Below are 26596 nucleotides of genomic sequence, written 5' to 3' on the forward strand. Positions count from 1 at the left end.
AAAATCCAGACTTTGGAGTTATCGCAATAATAACAGTAATAATCCGGTGTTACATGTACAATATACTATTGGGCTAAGCCGAGCTCGGCACTTTTAACGCAGGGGAGTTGTAAAGAAATAGAAGCCCTGCACTCAGCAACTTACCGATTTTGAGTCACCAATATTTTGGGACAATGTTACCGCCGTTTTCTTCCATTTTCGCTCTTTGTCTTCTTTTTTACCCATTTTCTCAAGTAACTTTCCCCTGATTCTTATTCTTTCCACAAGCTAAGAACAGAAATGGGGAATTGCCGCCACCTACTGGATTGGTGTAAAACAGTCTGAACAAAATGTGTAAAGAGAAACATTAACAATTTTTCTTACTCGTCACTACTCTGGGGGCAGGCGGGGGGGGGGGATTGGGGTGGCTGAGGGGGGGTTGTGGGGGATGGGGGGGGGGATCGAACGAACCCTTCGATCCCCCCTGGCTACGGGCCTGTATTTATTGAGCTACACCTAGTATAGTGCAGAAGTAGTGTATAATGCATGAATCGTAGAGGCTCTTAACAGTATCCTGTAATTATCTGTCCCATGCAGCTCAAATATTAACACAGTTACAGTAGATTCTGCGGTGGAGGGGTGGAGTGTTGCTATTAAGTCCAATGGAATCTCACACATTTTCAATCAGGGCGACTCGAGCTCTTGAGATGGCAGCAGTATGAGGATTCACATTGTCCTGTTGAGATTGCAAACTGGATTCTGCATTCATAAAAGGTAGGGCCACTATTTGTAGAAACTTTTTAACGTAACGCTGGGCTACAAAGTGCCTGTAATGAAAAAAAAAAAAACTAACAAAAAAAAAAAACAAAACAAAAGGGGATCTGGTATCATATAAAGTTTCGTGACGTATGATGTGACAGCAAACTGCTGTTCCAGGTGCTTAACATGGTGCCTCCACACAAGGATTCGGTGGTCGTCTCCACCAAGACAAAAAGCGGGACTTGTCACGGAAGATGATCATCACTCTATGGCACTTTATGGCATGACTACCTACCAAGATTCATTTCAATATTTCTGATAGAAAAATATTTACAGGTATTCAAATTTTGAAATCTGAATTTTAGTGCTATGTTTGCACAAGCAATGTAGTTTTATGACTTTGTGATATTGTGTTGAGTAGTTCGATTTTGTTCAATATAGGGATATTACTTATATAGGGAGTAAAGAGACCTTTAAGAATCAAACAGGAAAATACATTTCCATCTTAAAAAGGTTTAAGTTTCCAGTGACCAAAAATGTATTTTTCGTGCGAATGGAAGGCCAAAATACAGGCAAAATTATCAGTTTCCTCTGGGTGCATTACAAGTAATGGAAGATTAGATGAAAAGGTAACGAAAGGTCTTGAGTTGTAGCCATGCTGTATTCCACAGATGGTAGTTTTTTTGTTGCTGAAATGGAAGAAGAGTGGAAAGAGATGTCAATTGCTGGGAAGTACTAGCGCAGTGCACCAGCGTCTGAAAATCCACTGGAATCGCCTTCATCTTTGGCTCTGCTCAGTTATGTTTATTCTTGATACCATAAGCCAGCAGCAATGCTATCAACAAAATAGCCTCTTTAAAAAAGGGTGATCATATTCTGACAAGCACAATAGCGTTCAAATATGCTACCCTATATCTGTATGTTATTGGTACTCGGCTTGTACAGGGGTTGGACAATGAAACTGAAAGACCTGGTTTTAGACCACAATAATTTATTGTCCTGACGGACAGTTCTGGTGGAAACAGGAGAGTTGAGGTGCACATTGAATTCTGCCATGATTTGGGCAGCAGTGGATTTATGTTTTTAAATACAATCTGAACAGCACCCGAACATCCCTTTCAGACAGCTTCCTCTTGCGTCCACAGTTAATCCTGTTGCATGTGATTTGTCCTTCTTGGTGGTATGCTGACATTACCCTGGATACCGTGGCTCTTGATGCATCACAAAGACTTGCTGTCTTGGTCACAGATGTGCCAGCAAGACGTGCACCAACAATTTGTCCTCTTTTGAACTCTGGTATGTCACCCTTAATGTTGTGTGCATTGCAATATTTTGAGCAGAACTGTGCTCTTACCCTGCTAATTGAACCTTCACACTCTGCTCTTACTGGTGCAATGTGCAATTAATGAAGATTGTCCAACAGGCTGCTCCAATTTAGCCATGAAACCTCCCACACTAAAATGATAGGTGTTTCAGTATCATTGTCCAACCCCTGTATATGGCTACAAAAAGTGGAGATTTCATCGCTCTACCTTGGGTTGAGGTAATGGAACTGGAATAACATTTAATAATATTGCATATAATCTCAATAGAGCTCAACATCTGTAACTACTGGAATAAAACATTCATATAACACAACCCAATACTGAGTAATGAACTGACTGGATGCAGTGACTCCTATATCTTTTCCCATGCATCTCAACATTCACAATGGCGGATGTTCGTCAAATTGATTACATTGTTATTCATAAAAAAGACAGTGGAACAACTGTTTGCTGTTGTGAGACGTACGTGTTGCTGATTTTTCGCCCGAGGGTCTTGGCTGTTATATATTCAGGGAGGAGCTGCTGATATGGCTGAATTATTCGGAGTGGCGTGCAGGTAAATGTACCTGACAGATAATAAGAGAGGGATGACCCGACACCGCCACAGCAGCCTGCTGCCATGCCGTCCTATCAAAAACACATCAGTCTTGACAGCGAGCGCTTTCATGCCGATACCCAACTGGGAATTACAAGTCTCCAATCAGCTGGACGTACTGAAGCGCCTAAAGAACGCAGCCATTGAGAGAGGAACGAGAAAGAATGAAAGAGAAATACAAAAAATACAAAAAAAAGCGAAGAAGGTCTGAGGGCCAGTCAAAGGCTGGTGTCAACAGAATTTTAATGGCTGGCCTTTAGAGTGGAGCACTTAAACTCAGGGGAAAACACTTTTCTTCTCAAACTTATATTTTTTTCTAAAAGAAGGGAGGAAGTCTGAAGCAAGGAAAGGCAAGGAGTGGGGTTGTGTAAGGTTATACAGTCAGCTAGCTGTGTCTAATTTCCCCAAACCTTCTATTGTTCAGTTGTTACAACTGGAACAAAAAAAATTGACTACACAAAAGTCAAGATTTAAACAAACAAATACTGAATAAACAACAAGGAAAGACAAAGGAATTTAAAAAATAAAACAATACGATGCCAGTCATGAGAGTCTTTAACTGGTCTGTTATCATGGATCCCGCCATCTTGCTACAATCATTACCACCCACTGCCCTGTCTACTGTGGGTGGTAAGATTGTGGAATGTTAAAAGCCCGGACAACTTCAGAAATGCAATATCACTGCAATATCAACTATCCTGATAACTCACACCTCTTTGCCACGAGCATGGCAGCCAGTACTCAGCCTCACTCACGTGATAACACCTCATAACTTAAACAGGTGTACGATTTCCCAAGCTATTCCCTGCGGTAGCCTTTCAGAATCGATTCACATACTGATTTCAGGCATAAATTCAGACAATTCTCAACCTTTTTTTAAAAAATAATTTTATTTCTTAATTTTAATCCCATTTTCTCCCAATTTACACAGCCAATTACCCAACCCACTCATTAGTGATGCCGCAAAACCAGGAGGGTGAAGACTAGCACGTGCCTCCTCCGAAACATGTGATATTAGACTCCGCCTCTTTTTGAGCTGCTGTTAATGTAGCATTGCTGAGTAGCATCACAGCGCGCAAATCGGTTCCGATCCATCAGCTCAAAGACGCCTTGTGCTGATCTACCCACCCAGAGAGAGCAAGGCCAGTTGTGCTCTCCAGGGGCTCCAGTAGCCGATGGCAAGCTGCTTAAACAGGATTCGAACGGCAATCTCCTGATCATGGTGGCAGTGCTAAGCATGACTTCTCTCAACTTTAACATCTTGCCAAACATTCAGTATATTGCCATAGCTTTATTGATCAACTGGTTTAAGCAGTCAAGGTCACTGATGGGAAAAGTCTGAACTTTAACAAAAAAAAATAAATAAAAGTGAAGCTCTAGAAGCTCCTACAAAAAGGGCAATTGGAGTCACTTCAATCAATTCAGGTATAGATTTGACCTGCTCTGCATTCTAAAAAAAAACAACAAAAACATGTTTTTTGGTTGCCGGCCTCAAGAACCAAGTTTAAATAGCTGGAAACCTTTAGAACAGAATTTCTAAAGACTGGTGCCTTCATCAGTGCAGTGAAGCAGCTCACAAGCACCTCCAGCTCTGTTCCTTTCCTAGAAGCTCTATAAAAAAAAACATAACTGCAAGAACACACCATACGATCCAGAAACAAGAAACAACTAACAAGAAACAACAAATCCTAGGATGAGAGCTGCAGGCATCTCTTGCACTTGATACAGACACAGACTATATTAGTCTAGTGTTAAAGAAAATGCAGATAAATGCAGGGAATTATGGGATTATGGGAGAAGTTATCTCAGAAGTTGGATGCACCACAATAAAAAAAATTGGCATAATACTCTCTGGGGAAAAAAAAAAAAAAAAAAAAAAAAAAGAATTACTATTCACTGTACCATTAGGAATTTATAACAGCCATAGCTATTACTAGTGCTGGGCGATACGGGAAAAATCATATATCACGATATGGAAGTTTTTATATCACGATAACAATATATATCATGATATACAACATTTGAGTATGTTTTCAGTTATTCTTCAAAAAATATGACAAAATAATATCATTGCTTACTTACTTATTATATTTATTTATAAATAAACTAACAAACACGAAAACGTATGTAAAAGGGTATTCAAGCTGTAGTTTCATTTCGTTTTAGTTTTTATTAGTTTTAGTTAAGGAGAACATTCCTTTTCAGTTTTCGTTATTTCGTTCGTTTTCGTTAACAATATTACTTGGTTACTTAGCTATATGGTGATTAGCATGCTATAGCTTTATATAAAATAAAAATAGTATTAAAAAACAGATGACTACATCACAGACTATTTCCTGGACCCGGCCTGAGGAAAGTGATGGGAAATCTCGGGTCGGGTCCGGACAGAGAAATAAAAGTCCAAGTGTCCTGCTATTTAAAAGAATGGAAAATTAATAACAATAATAATATAGTTCTGCATACTAGAGTTTAGATTGTCTGCCTGAACCCGAGCCTGACTGACTCGATGCCCGAATTTGGGGCGAGAATTCTCACCGCTTTCCTGACGCGCATCGGGTTCGGCTAAAGAAAATGGTCTGTGACGTGATGTAGAACTATGTTCAATCTAACAAATCACACTGTGATTGTTGTGCTGATCTAAAAGTTACAGCTCATCCACGCATTTAAAACTCCGCAGGTGGATTAATGTCAGCATATAAATCGCGTGCGTTTTCCTACAGGAGAAACCATTTAAACGTGCGGATGGGCTCTCCGCACCCGATTAAAAAATTACACAGTGTCTGTCTGGCTTACAGTAGTTAGATACAGCTATTAAATGAACAAATCAACATTCATTGAAAAGACCAGTAAGAAGTTCTGTATGCTAAATGACAAAGAAGGCTACAAGCTAGAAGCCAACAAGCTAATAACAACATTTAATAAAAACAGAAAAATAGATATGTAATAGGAAAATAACCAACTAAACTAAGCTCAAAATACTAAAAGAAATATAAAACGAATTCTAAAAGAGCAAAATGAAATAGTGAACCCACAGATGTGCATGAATAATTGATGAAATTACTGTAGAAATTATAGGGATCCCCACAATATTTATCGTCATATCGCACAGCACTAGCTACTACAAAATATGAAAAAGCATATTACTAGTATTAGAAAAGACAAAACCTTGCATACATGACCAGCTCCTCATTTTAACTTTGAAACTTAGTGGAGGGAGTATCATATTTATTCTGCATTTTGTGTAATTATAGTCTGAGGCCCTTACAGTCACTGAGAGATAAATGATAGATGGATGAGCTTTATCAGAAAATCATATAGCACAGAATACATGAGGATTCAAAACACATGGAAATAAAGTAAGTTTCTCTGGAAATATTAGAAGATATAGATATTTTTAAGAATAGTCGGAAGGTGATTACAGTTCTTTTACAATGTTGGACCCTTTAAATATGTTTTGTTCCCAATCAAGTCTTTCCCCAATTTGTGTTTTCCCCTTTTCAGCCTTTAAACCTGAAATTTAAACCTCAAATTCATGATTGCATCCATGTTCTCTGCACTGGGGATCCCTTGTAAAAAAAAGTTGTATATTTAAATATAATAATGATGTACTTGAATTTAATGCGTAATAATTAAAATATACTTTTCTCTTTATACTTACATTTTTACCTACTTAATCAGTATTTCAGTATACTTTGTAAAAGTATACTTTATTTGGCTGTGCTAATTTTGTACTGGTGATTTACGTAATAATATTAATATACTTAGTATTATTCTAAAAAACTATGTTTTTTATTTTAAAACTAAAATATTACTAAAAATGTGCCATAAGCCAATATTTCTGCAATAAAAATGTACTTTATTAATAAACATTACTTTTATGTTGCTCAAACAAATTTAAATTGTGATGATGAACCTATTATTTATTAAAACAATAATTTAAAACTTTACTTTAGTTGTGTATAAGTAAAATTACTTTAACAGCTAATGCTTGGAATGAGTTATCTTGCTTTTTTTCCCCAGTTTATGTAAACTCCTAAAAAAGTATGTAATGTTAAATGTGTACATTAATCATGAGTTTAATATGGTTTTAATGTTCAGTTGAACAGCTCACACAAATATACTTAAATTATATTAAATTTATATAATTTCAATTACAAACTTAAGTAAAAATTAGTGGTTTCCAAAATAATATAACTTAAGTACAGACCTATTTCAGCATAATTTAAGTATAGCAGGGATATCTAATTCATAATTTGTCCCAAAAATGCTATGGCATAATCTAAAATAGGTAATTCAAGGAAAACATCCCCCCAAAAAAACATGAACTAAATGTTTTACAGAAGGATGAAGTTCACAATATATCCAAGGCAAGCTCTGCTAGTCCCTACATATCAAGGTTTAGAATCCACACAGAACATTGACTGCTTAAAACAGTAGAATAGTAAAATCTGTTTGTTTTAATTGTGAAGTGTGAGCTATATGGCAAATATAATATCATCATATCTTTTCCAGTAACGAAGACCAAGTTTTATGAGACACTTGTGGAGATGTTGTAAATTGAACTGGTTCAACCAGAAACATACTACATTTTTTTTACACTCTACACTCCACTAAATCTAAATAACCATGCCCAATTGTGCTTTAAAGTACTTAATGTATGAATAATAGGCTCAAAATACATATACAATATAGTAAAACACTGACATATTGCACACAGCCACATCTGTATTATGACACACATGCAAAGCAAATGCCATAATAGGAGCCATTACACATGTAAAAAATCCAGATACTTCCAAAGCATTCCCATATTTATACAGATAAATATCCAGACTCAACAATTCACGATTCACAATACGTGAACTGAATCCGGCCTTACTCACCAGAGCTGGCAGCGCTGGGCCCACCCTTACCCAAAGCTCACAAAATCAGCAGGCACTCCAGAAAGTTCACTTCCAAAACTAGCATCCAGTTCATGGATCTGGGCTGTGAAGTCTGTGAGCCACTCTAGCTGTGGGTAAATGGCCAATATCAGCAGATGCAATCTATCTAGCACCCTCTTCCTTTTTATGGCAGCGACGACGGCCCTTTCCACCTACACATGCACTTTTGAAATCAATCCAAAGACACAAGACTGCATGACTTTGCTGGGAGCCTGGCGCTCTCTAATAGAAGTTTGTGAGTATGTGTGCGCGCGAGTGTGTGTGTGCGCGTGTGTGTGTGTGGGGAAGGCTGAGGTTTAATGAAAAAGCACTCTGGACTCGCTGGGCCGGCCTTGTTTACCTCCTCCGAGTCAGAGTGGCACTTTCATCTGTCTTCTGCTCTAATTGGATCCTCTGCTCCTGCTCGCCTTCACAGAGCAGTGTCACCATGCTCACGGCAGCACGTTTTTACCTTACACACACACACACACACACACACACACACATGCGCGCGCGCATGCATGAATACAAACTCCCCGCAAAGCCCCTTGAATTTCCCAGTGTGTGCGTTTTCTCCTCGCTCTCATAATCACAGCTATTGAACGTGGCCTCTGTGCTCTTCACATTTCCTCCATGTCATTTCAAGCACACATCTCCTTTAAGCCCGAACAGCCAGGGACGCCAGCAAGAGCCGCCGCCACTCAGGGTAAATGCAAATCTGCAGCGCTTCCAGGCAGAATACAGAAAAAGGCACATCAAACTCTTCCCCAGTCCAGAGTTCAAGCTCTTCATAGATGAACCCACAATTGTGGGATTTTTTCCTCAAGGCGTCAACGTTAAACAAATGGCACAGGTCCCCACCAGCAGCACCTGTCGTTTAGGAGTTACGTAAAGACAACTAGTTTACTGTTTAACATCAGTTAAGCTTCCTGCGCTTGTTTTTTATTATCTCGTAAGATCTGTGGGTAAGCTAAGCTAGTCTTAGCTAATCGCTCATTGGCTGCAATAACATCTGCAGTGACTGAATTCACATAGAAATATTCACAAGCTTCACACCTTTGCTATTTAAACGACACAAACGCAAGGTGTGAAAATAGACTGGGTAGGCAGGGAGCAAGATAGCAATGAGTATCGCAACATGCCTTGTATAGGGTGTAAGATAGGGCCTAAAATATTAAAGATATCGTATGGGGGCGCTGAGTGGTTCAGCGGTCTAAAGCGCTGCCACTATGAGCAGGAGGTCGCAGGTTCGATCCTGCAGCTTTGCCATCAAGCTCAGAGGGAGCAAAATTGGCCCTGCTCCCTCCAGGTGGGTAGATGGCGCTCTCTCCCCACATCACTACTACGGTGATGTCTGCAGCACAGAGCGTCTGTGAGCTGAAGTACCGGCACTCGATTTCCTTCGAGCGCACTGGCTGCTCGGCAAAAGAAGCAGTGGCTGGCTTCACATGTATCGGAGGAAGCATGTGCTAGTCTTCACCCTCCTGGTGTGTTGGGGCATTACTAGTGATGGGGGGAGTCCTAACGATGTGGGTTGGGTAATTGGCCGTGTTAATTGGGGAGAAAATAGGAATAATTAGAAAAAAAAAAAAAAAAAAAGATACGGTATTTTTCGCACTATAAGGTGCACCGTATTATAAGGCACACCATCACTAAACGTATATTTTCTGGTCTATTTTCATACATGAGGCACACTGGATTATAAAACGCATTTTGCGACACTAGTAAGGAACAGGGGTGTCGCCATGTTTTCCTTCTAATTTAGCAGGTATAATTTAACAGAGTGCAAGTTTGCACTCTAAAGCTAAGCTAAGTTAAGTAAACAAAACTGTAATTCTTAACAAAAAACTAAAAATTCTTTTAAAGTCAAGCAAGTGCTGGATGTTAATCTACACATATTTCTCTCCTAGAAAAACTGTTTATTTTGGTAAGTAAAGTGCTTAAATTTCCATTTTTTCACTAAGGCTGAGTGTTCCGGTAAGCCAGGGCGATATATCAGCTAGGGGTTCAAACAACGTAGCTTGTTTTAACACGGTAGACATGCAAGCAAGAGTCCCATATACTCACCTTTGAACGGCGAAAGTGCTAGCGCCTAGCGCGGTAAGCGGCTAATGCTAATACAGCTCCAGCAGTGCTAGCTGGGGTTAGCAGCAGGCTACTCAAATGAGCAGAGCAGTCCCTCGCTGTTGGTATGAAAAGCTACTTAGCATTAACAGAGACAACAAATTTCAACATGTTTGGCTGTATTTTAAGGATGCGCTATATGTTGTGGATTATATCTTATTTAATGCTCATATTCCAAAGGTGAAACTAACCTAACCAGAAACCAGCTACAGCAAACCCTGCCATTGGCACCGTACTTCAGAGTTAAGGGGGAAAGGAAAGCAACAAACAAATCAATCAGTGCGTGACTATCAAATCCATCTTCCTGGGAGGCAAAGCATAGATACAGACACAGCACTGTGGTTACCCAGTAAGCGAGCAGCCTGTGAATAAATGCAACACAGGTTATAATTGGGGTAAGGATACTTTCCTGCTGCCTCCACTGCCACTCTGTAGCTGCTGTAGCTGTTCACGGGATGGAAGTTGAAGATGAAAATGACGTTTCCTCTCTCAAAAATGATCACTTTGTCACCCTCGTGTTTCGCAGTGACATAGGCCTGAGACGAGAGAAGAAAAAGAGGACATAAATCAGAACAAAAAACAGCACGCACAGAACACATATGCTTGCATACTGTTGAAAACTGAGGAACAGCGGAAATGTTCTCTGGAGTGATGAATCATGCTTCACCATCTGTCAGTCTGATAGACAAATCTGGGATTGATGGATGCCAGGAGACTGCTAGCTACTGGACTGCATAGTGCTATCTATAAAGTTAGTTAGAGAAAAGATATTAAAGATTTTTGTTTTTAAAAAGTGGGCTGTTTTGTAGGGTTTTGCCTTCACCTCATCCTCCAAATTCAGTACTCAAATAAATTTCAGCTAACTAAGTTAACTAAAGCTAAGCTAAGTAAACAAAACTGTAATAAAAAAAAGACTTTCTTTTAAAGTTAAACGAGTGCTGGATGTTAATCCACACAGATTTCTCTCCTGAAAACATTATTTACAGCAAGCTTAAATTCTCAAATTTCTCCAGCAATAAGGCTGGAGCATTAGCACCGATAATGCTAGTAACCCTGAGTGTTACGGTAACCCAGGGCAATATCAGCTAGTGGTTCTTCCCACATAGCTTGTTTTAACCTGTAAACGTGCAGACTACAGACTGATAATACTCACTTCCGGACAGTGAAAGAGCTAGCGCGGTTAGCTGGTAATGTTAATGCTGCTCCAGCAGCATTGTCACACTGACAATTTTGGGCAAAATTAAAGGACTTTAAGTGCGCCTTGTAGACAGAGCAGCAAAAATGGTTCTTCGTTATCATCTTCTATCATTTGATTATACATTACTTTAATAATCATTTTCCAGCATTCATAAAAAAAAAAAAAAACTAAAAATCATTCAATGTAACAGTGCCATCTGCAGTTGTGGAGTGTATGCGAGCGTTCTGCTAATTCATGAGCTCACAAAGGTTCTTTTTTGCAAATGGCTTGCCAGAAAAAAATATAACGGTCAAAAGACCCATTATAAGAGATTACCACTGCCCTCCAGTACAGTGTCCCACTTAGTCATTGCCCAGAGGTGCAGCAGTGAGCACTCTGACTGGGACGGCTGTAACAGTGGTTCACAGTAAACAGTAGCATTAGCATTGAACATTCTCGTCCACTTACTCATCTTTCTCTTTATTTATGCACATCCATGAAATACTTCTCCCACTTCTGAAATAATAACATATACAGCATTTAGAAGATGCTCTTGTCGAGAGTGACATAAAAAGCACTATTTTCACACCCTGTGTTGCCAGGTATGAAACACTATAGCTGACAAACACAGCACATTGCAGCCTCAGCATCTTTCTTATAAGCCTTATGACCAGAAATGGATTGAAGTGTGAATAAATGCATTTGATAGATGGAGGCAGCTTGGTGCCCAGAAGGACTACAAGACATATACTGAACTAGCTTATTTTCGCATAACCAGGTAAACACTGAGTTTTAGCTAAACTTAGTTTAGCTAATATTATCAAGATAATCTATCACCATCACCAGTAGTAGAGATAGGCATTTTATTATTTTAAGTAACAAGTATTTGAGATAGGTAAAGTGATCCAGACTAGTGCTAGCTAACCTGCATGATTGTAGTACTGTAGGACTGTAGTAGGCAATTTATACAATTGCTATTAGAATATTAGTACATAATATTCCTTTATAAATGTTTTTTACACAACACGTTTTACTTGTTATAGATTAAAGTCTGCTCTTTTGAAATGGTGTGTTTAAATGTTCTAGGTATTTTGGAGTAGAGTAATATAATATGCCGAACATGTATATTCCATGTCAGGAAAGTAAGTGAGGATAGAGTGAGAATAAAATGAGCTTCTGGTCTCAGTGGGATTCAAATAGATAAACAAGTAAATAAAATATAAACACTCGGCTTTGATTTCAGTACAGCCGGCTTAAAATAATCTGGGTCTGATTTTGGAAGTGGGGCCTTTGAGCTTGAAAGATTTAATCTTTGGAGGATTATTCAGTAAATACCACCTTTGATCTGAACACCAGTTTATTCCCCTTATTCAAATCTTAATTTTCAGCTCCCAGTGAACCTGGTGACACAGTGGAAAATGTGTTTACAAAGTACCTTAATGTGCAAAAAAGGAAGAAATTAGGTGGAACCAGGTTTCATATTTGCTAATGTGACTTTGTGCGCTGCTCGTGTGGATCGCAGTATGAGAACTGCACCCAGGAAAATGAATGTGTTTCCAAACTATCCGTATAATTCAGTCTGTGGGCCATTTATTTATTGTCTATGCTGGCATGACATTCTGTGTGTAGTCCGAGTTACTGTCCAGTGACCCTGTTTACACCTCGGCGGGAGAGTGTGTGTGTGATGCTACGGTGGTGTTAACATCCACACAGTGGCCCTTTCAAACCCGCTGTGCCTCATCTTCAAAGCGCCCGGCACACACACCTCGGCCTTTTCAAAATGAGGGTCCCCTGCATGTCATCCCCTCCTCTACATTCAGCCAGACGACCATTCCAAAGCTACTGCCCCCCCCCCCCCCCCCCACAGTGTCGCTTCAGACGACAAAATAAAGGATGGTGCTCTCTGAGGAATTTCTCTGAATATCTAGCCAAGTCCAAACATCCAGGGAGGTGGAGAAGGGAGTGAATTAAGAATCTTGTCAAAACACCCACCCACACACACAGGCTCCAACTACCTGGAAAAGTGTTCCCCATAGACTACATAGCATTGTTTTTGGCTTACTTTAAAAAGTTTTTACTTTTATTTAATATATTTACACTTATAAAGCTTTACAAAAAAATACTGTATTTTCCACACTATGAGGCGTACTTAAAATTGTTTCATTTTCCCTAAAATCGTCAGTGCTCCTTATAATCCAGTGCGCTTTATATATGAATTTTACCAGTCAGGTTGTAAAAGGAGAAGTAAATCCAGCGTTATACATGAGTTTCACTTTAGTTCTTCGGCAGTATTAACTTTAGCCACTAACCACGCTAAACGCTAACAATTTGGCCATTTAGAAATAAGTATTATCAGCCTGTAGCCTGCTTCTAACCCCGGCTAGCACTGCTGGAGCAACATTAACATTAGCCGCTAACCACGCTAAGAGATAGCGCTTTCCCTGTTCAGAAGTGAGTATTATTGGCCTGTAGCCTGCTACTAACCCTGGCTAGTCCTGCTGAAGCAGCGTTAGCATTAGCCGCTAACCACAGCCATAGCTTATTCGCCGTTCAGACGTGAGTATATCGGACTGTAGTCTGCATGTTTACCGTGTTAAAACAAACAACGTTGGACGAACCGCCAGCTAATATCACCCTGGCTTACCGGAACACTCAGGGTTCCTCAGTGCAGTGCTGTCGGGGGCATTAGCAGCTAATCGCTAGCAGCTAATGCTAATGCTAATTTTCTCAGGTAGTTGTGGAAAAATGTGGAAATCTAAGGTTACAGTAAAGCACTTTAGAAGTACCGAGATAAACAGTTTTCAGGAGAAAAATCTGTGTAAATTAACATTCAGCGCTCGTTTGACTTGTAGGAGTCGTCTTGATTATTTTTTTTTGTTTGTTTTGTTAACTTAACTTAGCTTAGCTTTACAAGTCTCGCCACCCAGCATTCGAATATCAGGAATACCACAGCAACTGTTTAACCCACTAGGACTCTATGTTATGGACACTGCATTAAAACCATACTTCTCTTTAGTTATCACTTAAACTACAGTACCTCCTAGTGTAAAAACAATCCCGCTTTGAAACAAGTTTAAGACAAAATACTAAAAAATTCCATTAACTGCAGAATTAAATACTGTGGAAAGCTTTCGGATAACCACATCATAATAAAGTCAGCATTTACTGAATTGGAGATACAACTGTTTGCAAATCAATTTTGTGGGATGTGGTTAGGTGTTTGCTAATGACATTAGAGATGCCTGTGCAAACCTCTCTGTTTATCTAATATCTCTATTTTGCTTGCGATACTAAATCTGAGTAATCTAAATAAATGAGATGGTGTGGTACTGCTAAATGTTTAATTGTACACTGAGATCTTTCAAACAACGTAACCTATTCAGATCAGGACTGATGACAAATCTGCTATAGATAACTTACTGCAGAGAAACCGCAATAACATTAGGAAATTCAGATATTCACTAATGCATTTAAACCCACATTCTATTACTTTCAATATCACTTGAATAAAGTCTCTTTCAATAAGTCTCTGTATAAGACCCTCCTCCTATAATCCCCGACCCCCTGCTTTCACCTCCACCTCTCATATGGCGTATGATTATATTTGAGATAGGGGCTCTTCTTATGTTACCCAGAGTGCTCTGGCTGGGAGGACGCAGGCAGAGGACCTTTATAGTCCTTGTGGTGGTCTTGGCTGCTTTATTGCACATCGCTGCAATGAGCCTTTCCTCCTCTTTACCTGTTATTATTCATGTCACGCTTTGTTGTAACTTTGTTGTTTGCCCGTAAGGACACTGAAATATTGTAAGAATTCATTATTCATTCGTTACAGATTTTGGCACTGAGTCTGCCTATTCAGCTTTATCTACAAACCTATTAAAATAGACAAAAGAGTATAAGCAGATTGCTTTGATGTCAGTGTAGCGGGCTTCAAATAATTGGTTCAAGGCTTAAAATTAGAGTTACAGATTATTATTAATACATTTTCTTTTTTATAAAGCTGCTTCATTTGCACTGAATAATATAAACTCACTGAAAAATATATATATAAAAAAACACACCACTGATTGCTGCCAAACATTGCATGCAGTTACATTATGTCTCAGGCAGATATGTATATATTTACAGGTGTGGCCTGTATATATTAGCCTCCATATTGCAACATCTTCTAGAGCTGCCTGGTTAGCAGTTGTATTGCCAGTTGAACATATATGAGACCAGCTTTGATGCCCGCTTCTGAAACCTACTGTACGAGTGTTTAGGATTTAAAGGCCTAGCTGTAGCATCTGTGGGCAAATCTACTGGTTAAAAATGCCCTTTTAATAACAATAAGCTGATTATAAATCAATAAAAAAATAGGTATATTATCAACAAATGTTGTGATACATCTTTAATCAACAACAATTCTTCTGTTTTTCTCAACAGCATTGTATACAGTAATCGCAAATCACAAATACCTAAAAAAAGGTATGAATTTTACCAATCAGGTCAGTAAGGAGCAGTAAAGCCACTCTGCTATAGTACAGCGTTATACAGGAGTTTCAGTTTAGTTCTCCAGCAGTATTAGCATTAGGTGCTAACCGCACTAAGCGCTAGGTCTTTGGCCGTTCAGAGGTGAGTATTATCGGCCTGTAGCCTGCTGCTAACCCTGGCTAGCACTGCTGGAGCATCATTCGCATTACCCGCTAAGTGCTAACTCCTCCGCTGTTCAGCTGTGACTATATCGGATTGTAGCCTGCGTATATTGTCCTGGTATAAAAGAACACTTGGTGTTCCTCAGTGTAGCGCTGTCGGGCGGTATTAGCCACTAACCATTAGCGGTTAGCCGTTAATGCTAATGCTCCAGCTTTTTGGAAATCAAGAAATCTAACCTTACTGTAAAGAAACAGAAGTGCTTTACTCACTTACAAACAGTTTTCAGGAAAGAAATCTGTGTCGATTAACAACCAGCACTCGTTTGACTTGTCTGACTCGTCTGAAATGTTTTTTTTAAGAATTAAAATTTAGTTTACTTAATTTAGCTTAGCTTTACACCCATTTTCATTACTCGTGTTGCAAAAAAATGTGCCTTATAATCCGGTGCTCCTTTTAGTGTACAAAAGTCGATACTAGCATGTTGAAAGACCCCCAGGGTATTTTTATGTAGTTTTATGTAGGAGTCATGCAGCTTTATAATCACCACTCTAAACTAACATTTTAGCCTATTATTGCATTATTGTGCATTATTACTAGCCTCCACAATCCCCTGACCTAAACCTAACTGCGATGGTGATTTGAGGTGATTTGGAATGAGCTGGAGCTTCACAGCATGAAATAGAAGCAGTAACTATTGTTCAGTACCTCCAGGAACTCATTTAAGACGCTAAGGAGATACCAATAGTGAACAGATCAGTTATCAAAGCTAAATGTAGCTACTCAGAAGAATCTACAAAAAGTACAAAAATGCTGCATATGTACTCCTATCATATGTGACATAATTGTTACACCCAGTGTATAATTTACATAGATTCAAAAGTATTGAAACAATATATATGGGGGTACTTATTTGATCCATCTTGGTAACTGCTGGCATTCTAAAGGCATCACTAACAAACATGTATATCCTGCAGCGGAACATAGAAGAGCTTTCTCGGAAGCTAATAAAATAATCCATAGTCTGCAATGTAAAGTTGTTACAAAAAAAGGTATATGAAACTTCTATGATCTATGATTTTGGAAGAAATGTGTTTGACTGGCTATATTTAACTTCAGTTTTTTATTTATTTATTGACACCACTTAGCAAAACTCTACACTGGAACCGAGACCATGAAGAAGCAGCCATGAATTCCTGCTGATGCACTCAGCAACAGTTACCATCTGCACTCCTGTGAGGTCTCAAGGTCAGCCTGCTCCCCAGATGAAGGTGACGCGGAGTGTAATCTGCACCCGGGATCATACAGGGAAGCAGGAGAGTGTTAGTGAATCAATTACACAGCCCAGCTCTTAATCTGAGCAATTCAGCGCCGCGCCGGCCGTTATGATCCCATTTACTGCAGACTGGGAGAGTGAGCTGTGAGCGGGGAGGCTAAGATGCTCTCTCTCCATCCCTGATACCTTCTCCATGGCTCCGCACCGCTCCAATATGAGTCACCGGGGTGGGAGACGGAACGAGACCTGAATTACTGTACGCAGCGACGCCCAGGGCTTAATGCGCCTCTCTGTATTCTGCGGTGGGTTACGTCGCGAAAGCAACCCGGGTTTCGGCTGCTTAGGGGCCGTTATCGTGCGGCGGAGGAACACGGCAGCAAAATAAATAAAAACAAACGATTGAAATGGTGCCTGCTTTGTCGGGAAGGTATGAAAATGATTCGTTCCAGTGAAACGAATGGAATACTATTATTTGCAGCGATGTCTATGACTGAGCGGCTGGGCTGAAAGGCACAAAAGACAGAGAGAACGAGGCAGAGAGAGAGCTTTATGAAGAGTGCGCGAGAAAGTATTAGTATAATCTTGTCATACACTGCAGTTCAAATGCTTTCAAACACTTTTCACAAGTTCAGAATTCTTGTTTTCAATAAAATCAAATTTCAAAACCAATTGTGCTGCAGAGGTTCTGCTGCAGAGTTCCCCCCCTTTGCCTTGGCGCAGGTTTACACAAGAAATCTCCTAAGGAGCTTCATGAAGCGTCAGCTGGGGAGTTTTTTCTGCTGGCTGCTGTCTTTTTGTTTTGTTTATAGATCAAAAATATATAAAGAAAAAACATTTTGTTTAAGGAGAAAAAAAAAAAAAAACATACACACTAGGAGTGGGCGAAATGGCACTAAAATAATATCATGATATTTCATTGTATTTTCGTGATAACGATATCCATGGCGATATAACAAAAAAACTGAATACAAAAATATATATATTTCAAGAATACACTAACGCAGCAAAATCAAAATGACATTTGTAACAGAAGTCAATGATCCAGAATGTCATGATACTAATAATGCACTCCAAATATCTTCATATATATCCAGGATTAAAGTAAAATAAATGATACTGGACAGATATAATCTGTCTCTAGTAGATGGGAAAGGAGAACAGTGTGAATTTTTGTTTTGCTAAAAACAGCAAAAATTAGTACCTTGATGTGATAATTAGGGGTGGGGGATATTTCAGGGTGTAATATCGTTCACAAATGAATTTCAAAAATGTTAGTGATACTATTGCACATGATACACACATCAAATTCTATTATTTATTCTTCTATTATTTATACCAGTCTAAGAAACTTACGGCTAGAAGAGATGAACGGAATTGTATCAACCAAAAAGCTGAAGCTCAAATTATTAGGGGTGTGACGAGACACTAGTATCACGAGACGAGACGAGACACGATATTGGGTTCACGAGAACAAGGCGAGATGAGATTTAAAAATAAAATTTTAAAGAAATCGTCAAAAATTAAAAATGGCTTGAAAACTAGAGTTTTATTTGACAAAATCATATAACGCAAACTTAACAGACTGGTTTCTCTCACACATTGATTCTATAAGAAATAGAAATAAGAATAAAAAATAAAAATAAAACTTTTCTAGGTCTTATATAGTGCAAACAATAAGTGCAAACCATAACCAGTCATATTAAGCCTATGGTTTGTGTTTTTTTTCCTCCTAAATCTCTTGTAATTTAACTATGCAGAACCATAACCCGTCATATTAAGCCTTTGCTTGAAATGCAAACAGAGACAGAATTTTTTTAATACAGTACAGAGCTAAGGGATTAGTACAACTGCCTATGAAACAGTCATGTGTAGGATTTACTTACAGTATTTATATATGGTTTGTGTCTTGTTGGTCACTCTGTTACCGTTTATTGTTTCCACTGGAGACAAAATGCAGCCAGACATACAACTTAAAAGTAGCAGAAGCATCTTCTATACAAATGCCCGAATTTTCCTCTTCTGTTGAGAGCTGCTCTCACCGCTCAGCCATCATACTCTATCGCTATCGCTACTGGGTTGCCAGATCCCTCTTAAAAAGTACTCACTTGACTGTTTTTTTGCCCCGTTTTTGCCCCGTTGTTTTAATCTTTTAATGCCACGAGATCTTGTCACACCCCTACAAATTATCATTATTTTATTCATCTTCTACTTAAATATTATAAATTTTCTATCAGATTTTTGCCACATGTTGGACTCCTCATTGTTCTATCTGATTATGTGATTTTAGATATACTATTTCAGAACAGGTAATTTACAGTAGTATTAATGCACACTTGTTTATTTGTCATTTTATTTTTATAACTTATTATTCAATTTACTCCCATTAATTTTTGGCCATGGCAAAGCCCTATAAATCTATTTGTACTTTATTTGAACTGTATGTTCTCCTTTAGGGCAGGTCCCCCACTTCTAATCAACAGCCATTCTAACCCACACTCTGTTTGTCACTGTTTGTTTTTTTGTTTTATTTTTTCCATCTCTGTTTTCTCCCATTCACTCCCATTCATTTTCGTACATGCCCAAGCCATAGAGTTTCTTTGTTTCTACAGCCGTCAAACTTACAGTGCTGCAAACAGGGTAATTAACTAATTGAAGTTTTAATCCACAGCCATACTTTTTTAATCCTTCGTGCCTGCCATTCAGCTGCACAATCATTTACAAAATGCTACTAAATAATAAAATAAATAAATAAAATATAAAACTTTTAAATAGTCATGCATTTCAAACTCTTTAAAGCTTAAAAGCCCAAAGCAAAGGCATAAGATAAAACATAAAGGTGTAAAGAAGCTGAGATAAGAGTGTAAAAGAGCTTCAGAGGTATAGCAGAGTGAAAGAGACATAAAGAAAGAAAGAGAGAGAGAGAGAATGCAGAAAGCCGGAGGTGATCGCTCTCTCTCACCGGGGGTGCAGCCAGCCAGCCATATTTGTCCTCGGTGCGGTTCATGTCCCGGTCGAAGAGGTAGAGCTGGCGGTAGCGCAGGTGATCTGTGTCCAACAGGTTGAACTGCCGGCGGGCGTAGTGGTAGCTCTCGTTATTCCCCACGCGGGGGAAGTCTAGCCACTCGGGGTGGCCAAATTCGTTACCTGCAAAAGACCCAGAGGGGAGACGGTGCTCAGGTCACAAGTGCACATCGTGTAGGTGGTGTGTCTGCTCTGAAAAAAGTACAGCTCTGAACTCTAGAAACTTCTCCTCACCAGGGCTTTAGTCTTTATTTATAAGGTGCTTCTGCTTTAAAACCAATCTGACCTATAGATAGAAGTTAGTTCCAATGCTACAGCTTTCCATAAAATACTTTAATTAATTAAATATTGACTTAAACACCAAACAATATAAAAGACCACAATACATTACTGCTACAGAAAGACTAATGTATATGTGCTCCTATCATATGTGCATAAAAGTTACAGACAGTGTTTCCTTTAATGTGTTTCAATGGTACCACAGCATTAGTGCAACTGTTTTTTTTCTGCAGTGTTTAGCTTGTTTCATTTTGTAGTGTAAAATGTTTAAACAATATACAAATAAAACAATGGGTGTCCTGATCTGATGTAGTGAATCATAAATTACTTCATTTAATAACCTCTGGTATTCTTCAATTCAGACACTATAAAAAAGATGGACGCCATGCCGCTGTTCCCATTCATTCAATAGAAATGAAGCCAAAATCTTCTGCCATGTTGGCGATCCGGAAACCCGAGTCTGCGCAGTAGAGACCGGAGGAGGGAGAAAGACTGTGGAGAGACAGCCTACTCATTTAAATAACCCCGCCCCCGAGGGCTGCCTCCACAGTGCTATATACAGTCTATAGTCCCACCTATACAGACATTAGTCCCACTCCGGCTAGGTGTAACCCAGCCCTTTTACAATAACCACACCTTTTTGAATAGAGCTGAATAACATTAAAAAAAAAAACGAATTCTGTTGGGATATAAAAAATTGACAATATAAGCCGAGGTTATCCCGCTATACACAGTCTATGCTTAAGTTATATGCAATTATATCATTACATTCAAATTAAAAATGTCCATTTACCATATTTTTCGCACTATAAGGCGCACCGTATTATAAGGTGCACTATCAATGAATATCTATTTTCTGGTCTATCTATCTATTTATAAATAAAGTGCACTGGATTGTAAGGCACATTAAGCAACAGTAGTAAGGGCGTCTATGTTGAAGGGAGCAAGGATGTCACCATGTTTCCCTTCTAATGGGGAAGCTGGGGTAAGTGCCTAAGAAAAAAACAAGTCCAACAAGTGCTGGATGTTAATCTACACAGATTTCTCTTCTAAAAAAGTTTATTTGGGTGAGTACAGCTCTTCTGTTTATTTACAGTAAGCTTAGAATTCCAGTATTTTGAGCAATGTGAGCTCTAGCCGTGTTTAGCAGCATAGCCAGCCCCGGTTAGCAGCGCTACCCTGTAGGGCTGGGCGATATGCGATATTTCATGGTATTTTCGCAATACTCTTGGCGATGACAAAACACAGAACTTTTTTTTCTTTTTCAAGAATACTCTACTGCAACAAAATGAAAATGAAATTTTAGTATTGCATATGATATGATATGGCGCACCCCTAACTGAGATATTAAAACATACAAGAATTTTATCAGATTTGTAACAGAAATCAATGATCCAGAATGTCATGATCCTAATAATGCACTACAAATATCTCCATATATCAAGGATTAAAATAAAATTAATGACATTGGACGGATATAATCTGCCTCTAGTATTTATATAATAGGAAATGAGAACAGTGTGAATTTTCTTTTTTTGCTAAAAACAGCAAAAAAGTAGTACCCTGATGTGATAATTTGGGGTGGGTGATATGGCACGATATTTCATGGAATTATATTATTCACAATATTCAAAAATATTGACAATATTATTGCGTACGCTACAACCCCGGTTAGTAACATAGTCAGCTACGGTTATCAGTGCTAGTTGGCCCCAGTTAGCAGCGCTAGTCAGCCCTGGTTAGAAATGACTCACACTATGTAAAATTCTAATACACACAAATTGACATTGACACACATCTGCAATTACATAACCTGTATGACTGTAACAAATCTGTACCAATCTGTGCTAATGTGTTACTACACAGTTATTAGAGACTCTTATTATGAAATGGGACTTTACTCTTTCAGCATAAGAGGCATACATTCAGGCGTATCCAAACGTTTGACTAGCACTGTACAACAGCAGTGACTCACTCCCACGGCAGTGTTGCCCTTTTCTCAGCATCAAACTTCAAAGCGCTGATTCAACATGCATCTAAAGTAGAGGGAAGCGTGTGTATCCTCAGAATCTATTCCCACGGCTTTGTGTGATTTGCTTCCATACAAACAAATGAATGCAAAATTAATTCAATGATCTATATTCCAAACATTTTTGACAGGAAAGAGCGAAGCACCAACAGCAGTCCCACAATAAAACCAGAGAAAAGAGAATGAAAAGATTGAATAATAAATTATGAAAGGCGACCTTGTCTGGAAGTTAAGAAAGAGGAATTGAACAGCTTAGCTTCTGACCCACCTTCTGTCTCCTAACTCTGCTTAGTTCTGCTGCGACAACACAAACTGCAACTTCTCTCCTGATTACTGGACTTTTTACTGAGAGGATTCAGGCTTGAGAAGTTTCCTGGCCAATTCTGATGCACCACACTGCTGGATAGCAGCATGGCCAGCTGTTAGATGTTCATCGCTATCTTGGCAGTGAATTGTTAACACAGGGGCATCCCCAATGAGTGTACACTCTGGACATGCAGCATGCACAAACGCATAGCACGTGTCTGTTGGCAGCTATGCAAACTTTTAAATCAACAGTAAAGTTAAACCTTAATATTAACAGTAAAATCAGTTTCCTCTGCTGAGAAGCATTGAACATGTCCAGATAGCTGTGCCCCTAAAATAGCAATGCAAATAGCATGCAAATAGTCAGAGCGCACCTGACTCTAAAACAGAATGAAAAGGGAAACACTGATTGGTTTATTTTACGTTACGCACAGACTTATGATTAATAAAGAGATTTAGTACATGACTTTTTGAACATTTTGAACTGCGCAAGGCATACTTTACCTGTCGTTTCGATAGCAAAGACACGCTGACACTCCCTAAATGAAGCTGTACAGTGCACGATAGACGGCGCGCATATAGATCTACAGATGCACCCATCTATAAGCTGTATACAAGTTCAGCCTCATAAATCGTGGATGATGGATGGGCTGAAATCAAAAACTGTAGGAGCAGATGGAATAATAAAAATAAAGATAAAGAAGATAAAAAAACAACAACAAGAGTGTCATTGCCTACTGCAATCAAACTAATTATACACATTATCCATTACTGGTAAAAAGCAACACTCATACCCATATTTAACTGACTGACTGTCTTAGTGTTTAAAATCCCGTCACATTTATCCCGGCTCTCTAAAACACACAGATCAGGCTTCGTTTTTTAATCCACAGCACCAGCACAATCCCAAGGCAATCCTTCATGAGCCTGACAGAGGTTCCAGAAGTTTCTAGGACATGATGACCTCACCCAGTGAGCTCAGCTTTGGAGGAGATAGAAGAGGGGATAGCAGAGGAGATCACAGGGGAGGAACGGGGGATACATTTGCACGCAGAACGTGAACGGAGGAACAAAAAGAGAAAGAGACGGAGAGAGGAGACAGCCTTGTCAAGCGGAGTGATGAGATAATGAATCCGTCATCAGCTGACAAGACAACATCATAAAACAACAGTTGGGTAATTGAATTCTGAGGGGGCGAAGAGCCGCTTTGACGAGTGAGAGAATGGAGGCAAAAACAATGGCGATGAAGCGCGTTGTTTGTTGAGAGGTAGAGAGAGAGAAAGAGTGAGAGAGTTTGAGAGTGTGAGTAAGAGAGAGAGAGAGTGAGAGAGAGAGAAATATAAAAGCGAGTGACCGGACGAAGTGGAACGGACAGGGAGTGACAGAGCTTTCTAATGAAATACATTAGCTAGCTGTTAAAGAAGCATCAAACAATAAGTGAACTGCGTGCTACGCATACACTGTAACGCATGCTTATGAATTAGCAAGTGGAGAACTGTCAAAAACAGGGAGAGGGGGAAAAAGGGGAGAGGAGTGGGAGAGAGAGAGAAAGAGAGAGAGAGGGATATGGGAAGAGAAAGATAGAGAGAGTGGGTGTAGAATAAGAGTCATGCACAGAAAAAAATGCAGGAGGGAAAGTGAGAAGGAGAAAGAGAGAGGGCAAGATCAAGAAGAATAATGGGTGAGAGAGAGAAAAAGCATGAAAGAGTGAGAGAGATGGAGACCAAAAAGAGGAAGAGAGAGAAACAAGAAAGAACTAAAAACAAGGGTGAGAGAGTGTAGAATGAAAGACATGAGAATATGGAGAATGGTTCAAAACATGAGAATATATGAGGGCGAAAAAGAAAGAAAGAGGGAGAGAGAGGGAGAGAAAGAGTGATAAGGGGAGAGAAAGGTAGAGAGAGCATACAAAAGAGTAAGAGCTATGAAGACAAACGAGAGAGAGAGAGAGAAAGAGAGCTAAACCGTAAGATACGGGACAAGCAAGGACTAAAAACAAAGGGTGAGAGAGAGTGAAAGAGTAAGAGAGAGGAAAAACAGAGTGAGACAGATAGAGAGGGAGAGAGAGAGTAGAATGAGAGACAGGGACAAAGAGGCTAAAAACATGAGAATATAAGAGGGGGAAGAGAAAGACAGAGAGAGAGAGAGAGAGAGAGAGAGAGAAATGGGGAACAGACAAAAAGGGAGAAGAGAGAGAGTAAGAGACATAAAAAGAGATACAGACAGAAATAAAGATGGGGAAAAGGAAATGAATGGGCGAGAATAAGGGAATGAGAGAAAGTGCATGAGAGTGAGAGAGCGAAAGTGCAAGAGAGGTGCTAAAACAATGTATAAGAGAGAGCATTACAAAAAGATAGAGAAAAACGAAGAAAATTGAGAAAAGTGCGTGAAATGGAGAGACAGACAGTGATGAAGAAAAGGAGGGAGAGAGAAAGAGAGAAAGAGAGAGAGATCAAGAGAGAATAAAACCGCAAGAGTGTGAAAGAGAGATCAAGGGAAAGAAAAAATTAGAGGAATAGTATAAGAGAATGAGAGAGATGGGGTGAGAGAAAGTGCATGATCTTCAGAGAGGAAAGAGAAAGAAAGTGAGAGAAACAAGAGCATGAGAGTGTAAAAAGAGAAAGACAAGAGGGTATTTGAGCATGAGAGCAAGAGTGAGAAAGAGGAGTGAGAGAGAGAGAGAAACAAGAGGGCGAGAGAGGGAAAGGAAAAGGAGTGAGGCAAGAGGGTGTGTGAGCATGAAAAAGGAGAAAAAGAGGAGAAAAAGAGAGATGAGGGGGAGAGCATAAGAGGGGAGGAGAAAGAGAATCACATGAGAGAGAGCATGAGTGTATGAGAGAAGGAGAGAGAAAGAGGCAGAAGAGAAACCAGAGAGAAAAGAAAAAGGGGAGGGACAGAATGTATGAGAAAGAGAAAGGTAAAGGTAAGAGCATAATAGTGACAGGAAAAAAGATGTAAGTGAGCAAGAGAAAAACAAAGTGATGAGAGTCCATGAGAAATCCTGAGAACTAGAAAATAGAGAAAAATAGCAGAGCGATACAGAAAGAGCATGATGAAAGATAGAAAGAGAAAGGGTATAAAAGAAAGCTTGATAAAAAAGAATGCACTGTAGTGCTAGAGAACTAGTGAGAGAGGACGGGAGTGAAAAAGAGGCAAGGGACACACAAGAGCATGTGAGCATGAAAGTGAAAAAGAAAGAAGGAGAAAGAGGGAGACGAGAAAGAGAGAAAAAGAGATTCTGAGAGCATAAGGGTGACAGAGAAAGCAAAAAATAGGAGAAAGAGACACTGAATGCAAGAGAAACAAGACTGTGAGAGCATGAGAGTGAAAGAGCAAGAAGGAGAAAGAGGGAGGCGAGAAAGAGAAAAACAAGAGGTTCTGAGAGCATAAAAGTGAAAGCAAAAATAGGAGAAAGAGTCACTAAGTGCAAGAGAAACAACAGTGTGAGAGCATGAGTGTGAAAAAGAAAAAAGGAGAAAAAGGGAGGCGAGAAAGAGAGAAAAACAAGAGGTTCTGAGAGCATAAAAGTGAAAGAGAAAGCTAAACACAGGAGTAAGACAGCGAGTACAAGAGAAACAAGAGGGTGAGAGCGTGAGATTGAAAAAGAAAGAGGGAGAAAAAGCGAGGCGAGAAAGAGAGAAAAACAAGAGGTTCCGAGAGTATAAGAGTGAAAGAGAAAGCAAAACATAGGAGAAAGAGACACTGAATGCAAGAGACACAAAAGTGTGAGAGAATGAGAATGAAAAAAAAGAAAGAAGGAAAAAAGGAAGGCAAGAAAGAGAGATAAACAATGTTTTGTGAGCATAAAAGTGAAAGAGAAAGTGAAAAAAAGGAGAAAGAGACAGTAAGTGCAAGAGAAACAATAGCGTGAGAGCATGAGAGTGAAAGAGCAAGAAGGAGAAAAAGGGAGGCGAGAAAGAGAGAAAAACAAGAGGTTCTGAGAGCATGAGAGTAAAGAAGAAAGAAGGAGGTGAGAAAGAGAGAGCATAAGCGTGAAAGAGAAAGCGAAAAAGAAATAGGAGAACTAGACAGTGAGTGCAAGAGAAACAAGAATTTGAGAGGGTAAGAGGGTGAGAGCGAGAGTGAAGAAGAGAGAAGGGGTGGTGGAAAGAGACAAAAAAACAAGAGCGCGAGAGAGCTAAAAAGAGAAGAAGAGAAAAGAGAAAGAGAGA

At 39.3% G+C, this 26596-nt stretch overlaps 1 protein-coding gene across 1 annotated transcript in view; it reads right to left on the minus strand.

Annotated features, from left to right (window-relative positions):
- The window catches only part of gbe1b (glucan (1,4-alpha-), branching enzyme 1b), a 193432-nt gene that overhangs the window by 42128 nt on the left and 124708 nt on the right, over positions 1 to 26596 (minus strand). The window contains exons 13-14 of the mRNA XM_007236705.4: positions 19749 to 19933; positions 10110 to 10240 (exon numbers count right to left, since the gene is read on the minus strand). Of these exons, the coding sequence (XP_007236767.3) occupies positions 10110 to 10240; positions 19749 to 19933 (316 nt within the window). The remainder of the gene's footprint in view (positions 1 to 10109; positions 10241 to 19748; positions 19934 to 26596) is intronic.

This window comes from Astyanax mexicanus, chromosome 18 (genome assembly GCF_023375975.1).
Source record: "Astyanax mexicanus isolate ESR-SI-001 chromosome 18, AstMex3_surface, whole genome shotgun sequence".
Lineage (NCBI taxonomy): Eukaryota > Metazoa > Chordata > Actinopteri > Characiformes > Acestrorhamphidae > Astyanax > Astyanax mexicanus.